Source organism: Strigops habroptila, chromosome 6, assembly GCF_004027225.2.
Source record: "Strigops habroptila isolate Jane chromosome 6, bStrHab1.2.pri, whole genome shotgun sequence".
NCBI classification, from domain to species: Eukaryota; Metazoa; Chordata; class Aves; order Psittaciformes; family Psittacidae; genus Strigops; species Strigops habroptila.
In genome coordinates, this window is record NC_044282.2 from 71,806,382 (window position 1) to 71,821,092 (window position 14,711).

General features: G+C 43.6%; 1 protein-coding gene and 3 long non-coding RNA genes across 6 annotated transcripts; 1 reads left to right on the top strand and 3 right to left on the bottom strand.

The window, feature by feature from the left end:
- Positions 1 to 225: 225 nt before the first annotated feature.
- On the bottom strand, positions 226 to 1,543 carry LOC115609333. Its single transcript, XR_003991819.1, has 2 exons — positions 1,184 to 1,543; positions 226 to 632 (listed from the first exon to the last, which is right to left on the bottom strand). It is a non-coding gene; the product is annotated as an uncharacterized LOC115609333 (long non-coding RNA).
- On the top strand, positions 1,507 to 11,970 carry FAM161A (FAM161 centrosomal protein A). Of its 2 annotated transcripts, XM_030489383.1 has the most exons (7): positions 1,532 to 1,682; positions 3,033 to 3,280; positions 3,800 to 4,975; positions 5,372 to 5,539; positions 8,324 to 8,423; positions 9,368 to 9,522; positions 10,115 to 11,970. In XM_030489383.1, exons 1-7 carry the CDS (start codon positions 1,563 to 1,565, stop codon positions 10,620 to 10,622), a joined length of 2,475 nt encoding a protein of 824 aa, XP_030345243.1. In that variant the 5' UTR covers positions 1,532 to 1,562; the 3' UTR covers positions 10,623 to 11,970. The 2 variants fall into 2 exon arrangements, with proteins under 2 accessions (XP_030345244.1, XP_030345243.1); XM_030489384.1 differs by lacking the exon at positions 5,372 to 5,539 and having other exon boundaries at positions 1,507 to 1,682.
- On the bottom strand, positions 1,770 to 6,262 carry LOC115609330. 2 transcript variants are annotated; one of them, XR_003991817.1, is made up of 4 exons: positions 5,850 to 6,262; positions 5,277 to 5,396; positions 4,189 to 4,311; positions 1,770 to 2,138 (listed from the first exon to the last, which is right to left on the bottom strand). It is a non-coding gene; the product is annotated as an uncharacterized LOC115609330 (long non-coding RNA). The 2 variants fall into 2 exon arrangements; XR_003991816.1 differs by lacking the exon at positions 1,770 to 2,138 and adding an exon at positions 3,828 to 3,916.
- LOC115609332 lies at positions 6,777 to 10,172 on the bottom strand. The gene is made up of 3 exons (XR_003991818.1): positions 10,078 to 10,172; positions 8,834 to 8,968; positions 6,777 to 6,951 (listed from the first exon to the last, which is right to left on the bottom strand). It is a non-coding gene; the product is annotated as an uncharacterized LOC115609332 (long non-coding RNA).
- Positions 11,971 to 14,711: the final 2,741 nt, after the last annotated feature.

The following is a 14,711-nucleotide window of genomic DNA, read 5'->3' on the forward strand; positions in this document are numbered from 1 at the left end:
AAATCAGTTTGGGATAACAGGTCCTTCTCCCTGTAACTGTTCCATCATGGTGGTGGTCACCTCCCCGTTCTGTTGAGGATAACCCCATGAGTGAAACCTTTGGACAGCTGCAGTAATACACACACACCCTATGACCCCCCCAGCTTGACTGGTTTTCCCCAAACTGGCTGAGAAGTCAGTGTCTTGTTCTGTAACAGTGCAAATCGCACTTTCCAAACCAAGTCATAAAATACATACTAAGGTTTATTAATACCTGTAGTTAGCTGCAGTCACTTGGGGTGAGCTGTAACACAGGGGTTCTCAGCTCCCAGGAGCATCCCAGCTGCCCCCAGTTCATTCAGTTCACAGTTAAGTTATTCTCAATGTTACATTTCATAGTTTAGAATAAACATTTTTCAACTTGTCAATCTTAGCCTGAAAGTTTGAATTGACTCTTTCATCTTCTTCATTGCTGTACTGAGATGACCAGATGCCTCTGAAGGACAGTATTGTTCCATAGACCGTAATTCAACTCACATTTGTGTTGATGATGGATTTGTGGGTTTTGAGTAAACTTCCACCACTTTGCTGACCAGCTACTGTTGAAACACTTTCCTGTGACTTAGGTAAGTGGAACATTCAGAATACAAGTACTGAAAAATAAATAGATAATTGATTTAGGCATTACTGCACTGCATTACCACCCAGTAAGGGCTGTTTAGAATCATAGAATGATTGGAAAGGACCTTAAAGCTCCTCCAGTTCCAACCCCCTGCCACGGGCAGGGACACCTTCCACTAGAGCAGGTTGCTCCAAGCCCCTGTGTCCAACCTGGCCTCGAACACTGCCAGGGATGGGGCAGCCACAGCTTCTCTGGGCACCCTGTGCCAGCGCCTCAGCACCCTCACATGGAAGAGCTTCCGCCTAAAATCTAACCTGAACTTCCCAAATGCTGCCTTATCCCACAGGATTACATCCAGTAGTGACCTCTTCTAGTTCAGGTGTTCACTTTGACTAAAGCTTCCCTTCCCCATCATCACAAACTTCCAGTTCTTGACCAGATTTACAACTACCACTGTGTGGGGTTTAAGCTTTCTCTCTGTTTCTTTACATAAGAAGCATTTGTAATTTCAGTACAACAAAGAGGTCCATCAGTCATTAATGCCCCTGCAGAGGTAGTGGAAATCTGCTGCTCCCAGTTTACCTTTATCCTGTAGTTGCTTACGTGCAGCACACACTTGAAGATGGGAGAAGAGTCTTTCATAACTTGGGGCGGTAAAAACCGCGGGTTTGTGAAAGCGAGGTACGAGTTCCGACTGAGCTCCTGCCAAAAGTCACCTAAAAATGCTTAAGTGCTTAAGTCCAGCGTGCAGACGAGGATACGAGGCCCGAGGCCACAGCAGCGTCCCCGCATGGGCCTCGGAGGGTGCTTGGGAGAAGACACCGGAGCTGCTGCCGCGGCGGCGGACACAGACCGAGCCGGGCCGGATGAAGTGGCCCCGCTTCCGCCCAAGGGGCCGCCTCCAGCCTCCAGCGGGGCGGAGCGGCTCGGGTCGCACCTCCGGCCGGCGCTGCCCGCGGGGATGGACGCGGCGCACCGCGCAGCGCGCCTGGCCGCCGCCTGCCTGCGCACCCCGCTGGACCCGCGCACTCGGGCGCCCGCCGCGCTCTACGAGCGGGAGCCGCCGCCCGCCGCCGCGCAGGTACCGCCGGGAGCGGGAAGCGCCGTTACCGGTTGTTGGGCAACGGGGGGACGCGGGAGGCCGGGTGAGGGGCTCGCCTTAACCCGCCGTGCACCGGCGGAGCTGCCCTGGAGCGGGGCCTTTTGTACCTCCCGGCAGTGGCGTGCGGCACAAGCAGGCACAGACAGACACAAACACCCGACAGCTGGTCCCGCCTGTGCAGCACCAATCCCTTAATGAGCTTGGAACGGCCCCGGGTTGGAAGAGCGGAGCTAAGAACTGGGGATGCCCAACTCCGGGAAGAGCCTGGGATCGCTCTGCGGATCGAGGAGGAAGCCGGGAGGTTTATACGCGATGGGCTCAGGAGGAGGCGGATGGTGCCTTTCTGTAACGGCTTTTTAAACTCGCTTCCTTGATCACGTTGCATTAGGTCACGATGGTGGGGAAAAACGGGTTGGAGAGTTTTGCAGTGAAAACCTGACAAAACATAAACGAGCTGTTTTGCTGGAAGGTCAAAGCTTACTATGTGGAAAAGTATTATTCTAATTTTAGATAAAGAAACTGTCCTGGAATTTCTTAAAACATGGTGCTTAAGGATAACGTAAAGGGAGTCTTTGCAATGTGGTCTTAATGAGTTCTCTAACTTGTGTAAGCTTTAAAAAGTAGTGGAAGAATGTACGTACCTGCTCACAGCTGCAAGCTGCCAGACAGCAGTGCAGCCATCAGAAGTGCCCAGGGAAGTTGTGGATGCTCCATCCCTGGCAGTGTTCAAGGCCAGGTTGGACAGAGCCTTGGGCGACATGGTCTAGTGTGAGGTGTCCCTGCCCATGGCAGGGGGTTGGAACTGGATGATCTTAAGGTCCTTTCCAACCCAAACCATTCTGTGATTCTATGAATCCCTGTTGTTTCGGAGCGAGTTATGGAAAGGAGAATAAACATTTATACACAAGATACCTGATGGCTTATTTTTAGAATGCTTATGGGAATGGGAGGCAAGGAAGGTTCTGCTGTGGGTTTGTTTGCTTTTAAATGAAGGCTTTTCTAGAGCTGCACAGTAATCAAAGGTAAAATTACACTTTACAAAATAGTTAAACTGGTTTCTTTTGATAAATCCTTTTGATTGTATTTCCTGGTATAAATACAGTGATAACAGGACAGACTTAGGAATTTTACATGCACTAAGTAGGACCCATAGGATATAAATTATCACACAATAAGATTATTCCATGTAACTGCATTACCATTTGTATCCTGCTGTCTCTATTTGGTGTTACTGCATCATTCATTAGACATAATTAGGCTAAAGCAATATTAAGAACCTTATTCCCCTTTCTTCTAACAATCAGAACATTTTACAACCATCTCTCGTAGGATGGTTTTGATTTGGATTCAAGCACCAACAGAGAGCAGCCCCTGGCTCTAAATGGAGACTGTGACAAGGAGATAGACTTTTCCAAACTGCACCATTCAAACCAAGAGTATTACTTGAAGCTGGAGGAGCTGAAGAATGCCCACTTGGAGACCATGGCCAAACTGGAAAGTCTGTATCGGAATAAGCTGTATTTGAAGAGAGAGCAACCCTTGGGCAAGAAAAGTGCTGCTGCTGGCATGTGCTGCAGGTAAGTTTGGTGGTGCCTTTTATCTGAAGGTCTAGTGTGAGGTGTCCCTGCCCATGGCAGGGGGTTGGAACTGGATGAGCTTTAAGGTCCCTTCCAACCCAAACCATGCCGTGATTCTATGGTGAAATCCTTTGCAGACATCTATAAATCAGCAGGTTGGGTTTTGTTTTCTGGGGCTGGAAGGTGTTACTCTCCCCATTTCCCCTAAGCAGAACACAGAGAAGTTAGTTTTATTATTAAAAATGCTTGTTTACCTTGCTAAAGGGCTGTGAGAGTTACATGTGTGTGTGCAGCAGAGGCCGGGCAGCATGATTAGTAAAGCATGGTGCCTTTCTTTAAGTGCTGACTGAAATCTATGATCAGGCCTGAGTGCTTCTCTTTTCCCTTCTCTTCCCATTCCTTCTTCCCTACCAGCACCATTCATTTTTGTTTCTAATGATGATACCTTGCAGTGGAAGTTACTGGGTTTGTACCAGTGTTGGACTGAACCAAAACACCTTTTTCTTCCCTTTTTTAAAGGCCAACTTGGGAGAAGAGCTCGTATCAGCCCCTGCATCTGCACAAATCCTTTTCAGACTCTGACTTGAGCGATCCCTTAAGCTCAAGTGTATCCGATGGGTCCGACAGAGAATTAGCCTTTGAAGAAAACAGGAGTGAAACTCCATCATCTGCATTTGCCAAGCAACAGATTGAAAAAATGTGGGATGGGTTCTCTGTGGAAGATTACATCCCTCGCACCAAACCCAGCTCCCCCAGCTCGCCCGCCTGCAGAACCACACAGAAGAAACAGAAAGCATGGTCACCCAAAGTGACGGTGCCCAAACCCTTCCAGATGACTATCAGAGAAGCCAGGAAAAAAGAGCAGAACATCAAGTCGAAGTCACTGGTTGAAATGGAAAACGACTTACTGAAGAAGCAGCTGGAGGAGGAAGCAGAGTGTCAGAAGCAGTTCCGAGCTAACCCGGTGCCCGCTGCTGTCTTCCTGCCTCTTTACCATGAAATCGTGCAGCGCAATGAGGAACGCAGGAGGTCTGTGAAGGAGAGAAGCAAACTCCAGCTCTTGGCTTCTCAGAAGCCGTTTAAATTCATTGAGAGAGAGAAGCAAAGGAGTGAGATGAGGAAAATGCAGCTGAGAGACCTTTCTGCACCTGAAAAGAAAACAGCACTGTTCAAAGCAAAACCAGTTCCTAGATGTGTTTATAGCCCGGCTGTTAATGACAGGCTGAAGGAGGAGGAGCTCTACAGGGAGATCAGGATCAGAATGCGAGCTGAGGAGTTGCTACGTAATTCATCTCTCCCCAACAGCAGGCTGGCTTTAAAAGACACCAGTAAAAAGAAGAAGCCCAAGAGCAGTGAACCAAAGCAAACAGAACATAAACCCAGGATCAAATCAAGTGTTCCGGACTTTGAACTGCTACACCAGAGATTTCAGCAGCGGCTCCTGCAGCAGAAACAAGTGAAACACCTGACAGTCTGTGAACCTTTTGGTCTTCGTACTCCATATATTCCTTCAAACAAGGGGAAGATATTGAAGGACATTGAAGAAGATGAAGAAAAGCTGAAAGAAACACGCTGGCCATATGTCTCTCCAAGACGCAAACCCCAAATGAGGCATTCAAGGGCGAATTCACATTTTGGAGGATCTAAATCACCAAAAATCACAGAATCCACAAGACGGCAGCTACACGCCATAAGGTGACTACTGCAGTGGTGCTCTACATTCTGTATGTACTTTAAGAGCAGTATTTTTTTGTCTTTCTATATATGTAGTTAATTCTTCCATGCAGTGGATATAGGTCTTAATGTATAGTCATATAAGGGCTTAATTCTAATGGACAACTTAAAGTACTTAAATATAAGACTTGATATTTATGATAAAGAAACAGGAGTGCATTTTTCTCAGCATGTGCACAGGAAAGGGAGAAATGCCTGCTGCTTCCCAGGATACCCCTGAATCCCTTAAAATGGCACATACCTTGTGTCCTCCTACACCTACCCTGTCTTCCCCCTGCTTTTCTCTTTGTCAAAGCTTCCTTTGAAGTCTTTCTCTTGGTTCAAAATGAATTCAGCCTTAGTTTATGTTTCCATCAGGAGTTCACTTGAGGAAAAGAGAAGGCTGGAAGAACAACAGAAAAGGACCAGAACAAAACAGAAACAAAGGACAAAAAGACTCCAGAAAATTGTAACCACTCGGGCTGAGGCCAATGACCCCCATCAGAGCCTTGCTCAGGTGTCTAAATCCAAATTAAGAACATTCAGGTATCTTGTTGCGTTCCCCTGATCCCGAAGCTCTCATTCTACATTGTATGAGAGACATACAATGTAAAATATAGCATAGTCCAAGTTTATGTAATTGCACATTTGCTACATCATACACTGTACAAGCAGCTAGTAAAATAAGTGGCCAAATGGAGTATTCCAACTGGGAAATTGTTGCCTGTTCTCATGATTTTGATCTTTATAGTCTTACAGATTAGCTAACAGGAGACTCCTGTGTTTTCTCAATTGCCATATCAGCTAAAGAGGAAACAATTAAGTAAATCAAAAGGAAAAGGAACAGTGTACTTACAGGATATCCTTGCACTGCTGGATTGTCAGGTGTTGGTACAACTTTGGTGCTTGCTGTCTCATACAGTAATGAACAAGTCACGATTCACCACTTTGTCCCAGCAGGTCCCCACTTAAAAGGGAATATTAGAGCAGGAATATTATTTCAACTTAGCACATGTATCAGCAGCTATCCCAGAAGCTGCTGGTGCTTAGGAGGAATGGGATCCAGAGTTATCTTTAGTAGAGATACACACTCAAACACTGTTTCTGTAAGACTTGGGGAAAAGTAGTACTCAAGGAATAAAGATCAGGGCCTTCTCAGTGTGCTGTAAGCAGGCAGCCCAGATGCCTCCAGCTCCCTGATGCTGATGTGACTCCAGCACTGCTGCTTGACCTCCTGCTTCTGCTTTTCATTTCTGCTTCCTGTTCTTTTTAATCCTAGAAAATAAAACCCCCAAATTAGTCCTGTTTGAATGAGTCTCTAGTGAGGTTTATCATCTCCCTTGGCACATGGCACTGCAGCAGTATCATACATTTAAGGTGTTGTTACGTGGTGACAGTGAGGGGTACAGACTGTGCTGCCCCTGTTGCTTCATGCATAGGCAGGATCCTTGGACAGTGTCTGTGAATCCTGATTTCCAGTAACCAGGCAAATAGCCAGTAACTGACAGTGGTAGGGCAAAACAATACAAGGGTGTATCATGGAATGGTTTGGGCTAGAAGGGAACTTAAGATCATCCAGTTCCAACCCTTGCCATGGGGAGGGACACCTTCCACTCATGAATGATCATGAGATAGCCCTGATCATGAGATTCATAGCTTGGACTAGCAACTAAACCTTAAGATGTTCAGATTATGGTCCAGGCTAGAGATCTTTCTGAAATGAGGGAGGAGGTAAGGGCTATAGCCAAAGCACACATGGGCAGAAGCAGGACTTACACAGGGTCCTGGGCAGCAGAGAAGCAGTGGTAGAGATGCAGGTCAAAGCGGGCAGTGCCTTCTGACTCTTTTGTTAAGAGTCAGAGCTCAAGCACAATTGCTTTTGTAACGGGACCAGCGGATACTGTTAATAACAGGAGCTTTTATAACGTCATTGTCCTTGAGTAGATGATCTGCTGACTCTGGAACAGAAGCAGAAGGCAATTTGAGTTACAGTAGCAGGGTGGAGAATCAAGAGAAATAGTGGGTGTGTTTACAAGATGTGATTTGAGTTCATTCAACAGCAAACTTGACATTACAGTCTTCAGCTTAATCAGATTTCAGGCGTATTATAAAACACTCATGCTTAATTTTTGTCTGCACATAAAATTATGCTATTACAAAGCAAGATTACTTCCCTAGTGCTGATGCATTAAGGCTGGCGCAAGTGCTTAACTTGATAATGCTTTTTTCAGCATAGGCTGGGTAATAAGGTACATTAATGTAAGTGCTCTTCTAACAGATAATTAGGTTTCTAGAAAGCCGCCTGAGAGAGCAAGCAAGTAGCAACAGTGAAGTTCACTCCCTCCAAGTGGTGAACAACTTGCTTTAATGCACAGCTATATTGCTGAAGTTCAGAGGATGGTAAGGGAGGGAGGCAGGAGGAGACACAAGTGTAAATGTGCCATAGCTCTCATACTTGACCTTAAGTGTCTGACTTGGGAATGCTGGAGGTGGCCCAGTACAGAGGCAACACCACAAAGAGGTGTCTTTGCCACACACCGAGGATTACAGCCCATTACCTGGATTATCTGGTGCTTGCTGTGATCTGAGATACTTCAGCATCCTGCTGTATCGACGGCGCCCTTGACAAACCAGCTAGGAAAGAAAGAGTCCTATGATGGCACTGGCACAGGGTGCCCAGAGAAGCTGTGGCTGCCCCATCCCTGGCAGTGTTCAAGGCCAGGTTGGACACAGGGGCTTGGAGCAACCTGCTCTAGTGGAAGGTGTCCCTGCCCATGGGAGGGGTTTGGGGCTGGATGAGCTTTAAGGTCCCTTCCAACACAAACCAGTCTGGGGTTCTATGATCCAGAATGTGGCTACCCCTCTTGTGAGATAGACTGGAAAAGTAACAAGCTTCTTACCATCAAACTTTTACCTTAAAGTACTGATTTTTATTTAATGGTATTAATTTCCTATGGTGTATTCAGCTTAATATTGCTTAGAACAACCAGAATATCTGTATGAAATCAGCATTAAAAAAACTAAGTATCCCAAATAACCCAAAGAATCCAAACTCAGACGGCCTCTATTTAACCCCACTAGCCAGGACCTCTCTCTGCTTATCCAAAGTGACAGCTTCCCAGCCAGTTTTGTTCAGTACTTACAGACAAGCAATTGCTGTAAAATGAGACAATACACCTCAGACCCTGTAATGACCATAAAATAATTCACTTTTTATGTACCTTTAAGTAGGAGAATATTTAGTTTGTTACGAGCAGTTTAGCTGCTGTAGAAAATGACTTCTTGTATGATAAATTACTAATCATTTCTCTTGTACTCTGTTTCCCTTAGGAATTATGAGAAGCAGAGAATGCAGGAGTATCTGCAAGAGTTACAAGAAATGGAAGAAAGAGTAAAACAAAGGCCATTGCTTTTTGAAAGGGTCACTCAGGTTGTCTTGCTTCTGTATTACTTCTTAATCTCATCTTCAGATACTGCAGAAGACATTTGTAGTCAAACATTTTTAGAAGATATCTGAAAAATACCTTTCAGACCTGTATTTGTCCATTCTAATCACTGTTGCCTCATCTCCATATAAATATTACTTATTTTTGGGACTAAGCAGTCATGACTTGCTTGCCCAGGGAACTGAGATGGCTGTTGTAAACATGTCCAATTCAGTTACAACATGAGTAACTTTAAACACAACAAAAAATTACAGAAAGAAATGCAAGAGATTTAAGTTGGGAAAGAAGCGATAAGAAAATTCAAGTTGAAGTGTCTACTATAGAGCTCAGCTGCAGTATAGATTTTTCTCTCTCCATTTCATTACAACCACGTGCTGGTAGTGTGGTCTCTGACCTGTTTCCATACCCAGAGAGGCAGCAAGTCATAAATCACTGGTTCCCTTGTCCCTTCTGTCTGTGGGTTTCCTGGGTTGTGTGGCAGGAGCATCCATGTAGGTTGGAGGACAAGTCCTCCTCACTGAGATCTTACCTGGTGGGACAGAATTTACACCCTCAGTTTGAGGAGGCAGAGCTACACATCTGTGTAATGTGTTAAATAGCACTGTAAGGTGAATCAATACTGCTTTTTTAGGGCCTTTCTTCTGCATGTCCACATCTTCCCCCTCCTCCCTCAAGAGCTCTATCCAGAACATAGAGCTCCTCATTAGCCAGTGGGCACAGGGAGCAAACCAGATCTAAACTAGTACAGGAAAGGAAGGTCTGGTGTAATGTTTTCAAGCATTGCTTTGCCATTCTTACCTGCAGTGAATAATCATTCCACTTGCCAGATGATGCAATTAATGAAATGGAATATTACTATAAACAAAGTATCAAAAGACAGGCATTGAATGCATTTAGATAACACATAACCATTGTGGTTTTCCTACAGAAAAATGCCAGAATAGCTGCAGAAAAGCATTATTCTAACAGACTGAGAGCACTGGGGATATGCCCAGAGTTTGTTTCCAGGAAAGGACAAACAACTAAATTGCTACAGTACTCCAGTGCTGAAGATTTTAATTACTCCACTGATGCCAGAGAAAGGTAGAGATTACTGAAGGCTTCCCCCCACCACCTAGTAAATAGAAAGTAATTTTTGATGTGTAGGTTTGTTTCTTTGTTTTACTTACTTGTAGTATTTCCCATGTAACTACCTGACTGTAGTTAGCTTTAGTATGTATTTTCTGTTGTTTTATCTGAATTAAATGTGATTTCATAAAACACAGGAGATCACTGGATATGTTCTGTAATGTCATTCAAAGAAAACTGAGAGAAAACCTTCTTTATTTGTTCCTTTCACCAAAAACTCTGGCAGGTTGCTAGTAAGTCACTTCATTCTGCCTTACCTTCACTGAATTGTTGAAGTAAGCCTCATAAAAACCACTTTTCAATACCCATTAGGTGTTATGATTCAAAAGAAAGCAGAAATGAAAGAATTGAAATACATAAGCAATACCGTTGAGTTATTTTCTAGCATAAAAGCAGACTCTAGTGTCCCTCCCTTCCCTTTTTCTTCCCCATTTCCACCCCAGCCAAAACTACCAGGATTTGTCCTAGATTACCTGAAGGTTGTTTAAAACCTGCTGGAGGGCATCTTACCTGCAAGTAAAATCACACATGCCAATTGTCTTTTCAGAGTCATCAAGGATAAAGTGAAGGAAAGGGAATCCTTTGAGGAAGCAGCTGACAGCAGTCCTCGGTCTGAGCAGTCCTGGGAGGAGGAGGATGAGGAGGAGAACAGAAAAGGTGTCAAAACCCCTGCCCAGGATGGCCAGTCCAGTGAGCTGGAGGATGAGGAAGAGGCAAGAGCCAGCCCTTGTGCTCATGAGCCTTGCCATGCAGGGGCAGCTGAGTTGAGCCCCACCTCCGACCAGCACCGTGAAGAAGAAGAAGAGGAGAAGAAGGAGGAGAAAGAGGAGGGAGAAGAGGAAGCAGAAGCAAAAGCAGAGGCAGGCCGGTCACTTTGCCATTCCCAGGAGGAGGATGATGATCAGTCAAGACCCAGCTCTCGGTCTGACCAGCCCCATGAGCATGAAGAGGAAGGTCAGTCTGACCCTGAAACTGAGGGTGCTTTCGGATATGAGGATGAGGAGTATGAAAATGATGATTCAGAAGAGAAACGCAGCGATGATGAAGCTGACTGACTGAAGGCAGGCAGATGGCCTGAGGCTCAGGAACCTATTTCATTGCTGGCAGTGAAATAGACACCAAACAAAAACTTGCTGCTTTTCAACTGATACAAAATTCTGTGAATTTTAACCTTTTAGCTTAACAGTCTTTCCAGTGCAGAAATTTTGTCTATTTTCCAGTAGGAAAGATCCAATTATGAATTTCCACCAAAAAAGAGTTTACTTTTATATTAATTATATTTATTCTAGCCTTGTGTGTCATCAGTACTCCTCTGTTTATAAAATGAACTGCAACCACTGTTTAATACCAACATCTTGTATCCTGCATTGGTAAGTACTGAGGTCTTCTGTCCAGCTCTTTCTACATGCTGGCAAAGCCAGGTAAGATTTTGGAGTAGTCATTTGCCATTATCAGTGTCTCCTGGTTTCATACAAACATCTGAGTACTTCTGGGGTCTGTTCCTGCAACATCTTGTAGGATGGCAATGAATAGACAAGGGTTTGTTGTGTGAGACCTCAGAGTGTTTTTAGCAGAGCAGCTGCTAGGAAGACAACTTGTGCAGTTAGACCATATGGCCAAGTGAATCTGTTCAGTTCCTCTCTCTTCCCCTGGGGTTTGTCTTCTGCCCACTTAAGTGAGCTGAATTGTGAGAGGAAACAAGGTGCTTCCTGAGCTCGACTACTTTGTCTAACTAAAATATTAACAGTATTGCAGTTGCTCTCCCTATAGTAGAGAAAATGCCTTGAATACACTGAGAGGGGCCACTTAAAACTTCACAGAGATTTTTGACACTTACAGACAAGTAGAAGAGCGGGCCAGTAGAGTAAGTTACGCTGCAGATCTTGTATGTGCTGTGTATCCAAGCCCCAAAACTGCTCTTTCAACTCCATTTTACTTTGAAGAGATCAAATCATGATCTTGTAAAATCATTCTTCATAAATGCTGACAATCTTCAAATGTCTTTATTGAGGCAGTAAACATGCACTGTAAAGAGAGAATCTTATTAAGTCAGGTAAAAATGTAGCCCAACAACTCTAGTTGATGGAAGTAGGTAAAGAAGTGGTTTAGGACCTTTTCCTACACTCCTGCCACTCGGGACTTCAGCTACTTCTTCTGTGCAGAAAACAGAAGGTTTGGGGTTTGGATTTTACTGTCTTTTATTTATTTTCTTCCATGCTGCATGCAAGAGCACTTGCTAAATCCTATTGTTATTTCTTCCTCCTGGCTTTGAGAAACTGTGTAACAATGTTTGGAAGAGTTTTAACATTACTACTTGTATTTATTTTTGAAGTGTGAGCGTAACTAATAGGAACTTGAAACTTGCTTCTTTACTTAAATAAACTAGCCATTTTACATATGTCATACATGACAATATTAATCATTACTTCACAAGGAAAATTACAGTTTACAACCTCTAGTTATACCTGGCAGCCCCACAATACTACCTGAAGGTTGGTTTGCTTGTGTGTGTTTGTCAGTATTCTATAATCCTGAAGAGTTGTACAGTATGTGGGTGAATTCATGGTCACGTGTTACTGATACTTGTCTCTTTAGGAACCAAGTTCTTTTGGAGGAAGGCAGAGGAGCTCTAAATCGTGTTTTGCTCAAAGTTTATTTGAAGGATTTCAAATCAGAAAGAATTCAAATCCATTTCTAAGATCTGGCAGCTCTCAGCTAAGTGTTCTAAAAGAACAAATATAAAACTGTTGAGCTGTTAAAACAGAGATCAAAAATACTGCTAGAAAGTCTTTGAACTGAAAGGAAGTAGCAAAAACAATGGTTTATTTAAGGTTTTAGAAGCAGGAGTTGGAGACCTGTGTATAATTTAGATTGAGCTTTTGATGAATTTTTACTATATTAACCTTAATAATAACAGAATTCATGAACACTGATAAATATAGAATCATAGAATGGTTTGGGTTGGAAAGGACCTTAAGATCATCTAGTTCCAACCCCCTGCCACGGGCAGGGACACCTTCCACTAGAGCAGGTTGCTCCAAGCCCCTGTGTCCAACCTGGCCTTGAACACTGCCAGGGATGGGGCAGCCACAGCTTCTCTGGGCATCCTGTGCCAGTGCCTCAGCACCCTCACAGGGAAGAACTTCCTTAGATCTAACCTGAACTTCCCCTGTTTCAGTTCGAACCCATCACCCCTTGTCCTGTCGCTACAGTCCCTGATGAAGAGTCCCTCCCCAGCATCCTTGTAGCCCCCTTCAGACACTGGAAGCTGCTCTGAGGTCTCCACGCAGCTTCTCTTCACTAGGCTGAACAGCCCCACCTTTCTCAGCCTGTCTTCATATGATAAAAGAAGGAAGAGTTAGTGCAGCTTTTGGAGGTTATGCCCCAACTTTTTAAGCATTTTGAAAAAGTCAAGCAGAATCATATGGCCTAAGGGGATCCAACTGATATGGTTTACTTTGATTTGATACAATTTACTATCAAAGGCCTTAAAGAAATCAACCTTATTGTAGGAAAAGAAAGGTCTTCATGGACTGTTAATGATAGGACAAGGGGTGATGGGTTCAAACTCAAACAGGGGAAGTTCAGGTTAGATCTAAGGAAGAAGTTCTTTACTGTGAGGGTGCTGAGGCACTGGAATGGGTTGCCCAAGGAAGTTGTGAATGCTCCATCCCTGGCAGTGTTCAAGGCCAGGCTGGATGGGGCTTGGGCAACATGGTCCAGTGTGAGGCATCCCTGCCCATGGCAGGGGGGTGGAACTGGATGATCTCAAGGTCTTTTCCAACCCAAACCATTCTATGAGTCTATGATTCTATGAATTAGTAACTTGTTAAAAGTTGAGGAAAGAAAAAAATCAATTTTCACAGTGTAAATGCAGTTATTGGCATTTACAATCTCATTTTTCAATGAGATTTCAACTGTTCAGCAGACTCAGAAGGGAGCTGTAGTATCCATTCCAAAGGGTTTGCTGAGGCCACAGAGTTACTCATTGCTGTGAGATAATGAAACTGAGTGCAAAAAACATGCTGAAGGGTCTAATGACAATGATAGAACAAGAGATATAGTTCAGTTTTAATAAATGCAAATAAATGCAGGTAAGGGTAAAAAAATACTCCTAAGCTATATACTAGTATACAGTGAAAAAAAGTAATTTCATCCTGAATACTGCATGCAGCCCTGGTCCTCCCATCTCAAAAGGGATTTATTATGTAAGTAAGTGGGAGAAGGCAACAAGAATGATCAAAGATAAAGAATGGTTTTCATATGACAAGAAGGTAGTTTGGGGTTTTAGATGACAATATATACGAGGATTCTTTAATTTGGGAAAGATATGAGAGATCAAACTGTGAGATATTAAAGGAACCATTTATGGAAATCACTTTGAGCAGCACAGATTTTTCAAAGTGGAAGAATAATGAAATTGAAGTAAAAAAACTGCTCAGGAATTGCATTACAAACGAGAAGGGGATGAGCTTTCCAACAAGGCATTAAAGGGGAAAGGAATAGCAAAGAAAACACAGATGACAGAAGAGAAATGGGGGAAGAGAGGTCAGGATGAATTAAGCCTCGTGAAGCAAAGTAGAGCAGTGAGAAACTCTTCAAACAAAGAATGAGGCACATACATACACCACGCTGGCGTGAGATGAACAGTAGCCCAGCCTAAAAACCAAGTCATTATTTGACCATTGGGTTCTGTTGTGGAGTTTTTGTTTGTTTTTTTGGCAAGGAGAATGATGTAAAATGTAGAGAAAGCAGGAAGGAACTAATAGGATGATGACACTGAAATGAAAATGGTTATATTTAAAAGAAAAAACCCAATAACTTCCACATGAAAATCCAAATCTAGGTGAAAGATCTTTGTAAATTACCAAGATGCAGAGTATTACCATAGAAAGGAGAATAGAAAATCTAGTATTTTCTGTCAGAGCCCAAAAGATTTTGATGCAAATAACATGGAGGAAGGAAAAAAAGCCATTTGATTCACAAAAGATGATCTAATAGAAGCATTTTAAGGCAAGAAGCTCATTAAGTGAGAAATGAGGATGGGTTATGCTTTGAGGGAAGGTGCCTAGCAGGAGGGAGATGAATAGTGAAGTTTCTCACAGCTTATTGAGTATTCTGTCTTTAATGTTTTAATCAACAGC

Bases quoted from the DNA above. Each gene is read 5' to 3' on its own strand.
- FAM161A (XM_030489383.1), top strand. From the start codon at position 1,563: ATGGACGCGGCGCACCGCGCAGCGCGCCTGGCCGCCGCCTGCCTGCGC. The intron at 1,683-3,032 runs GTACCGCCGGGA...CATCTCTCGTAG, and splicing joins CGCCGCCCGCCGCCGCGCAG to GATGGTTTTGATTTGGATTC. The intron at 9,523-10,114 runs GTAGAGATTACT...TTGTCTTTTCAG, and splicing joins TCCACTGATGCCAGAGAAAG to AGTCATCAAGGATAAAGTGA.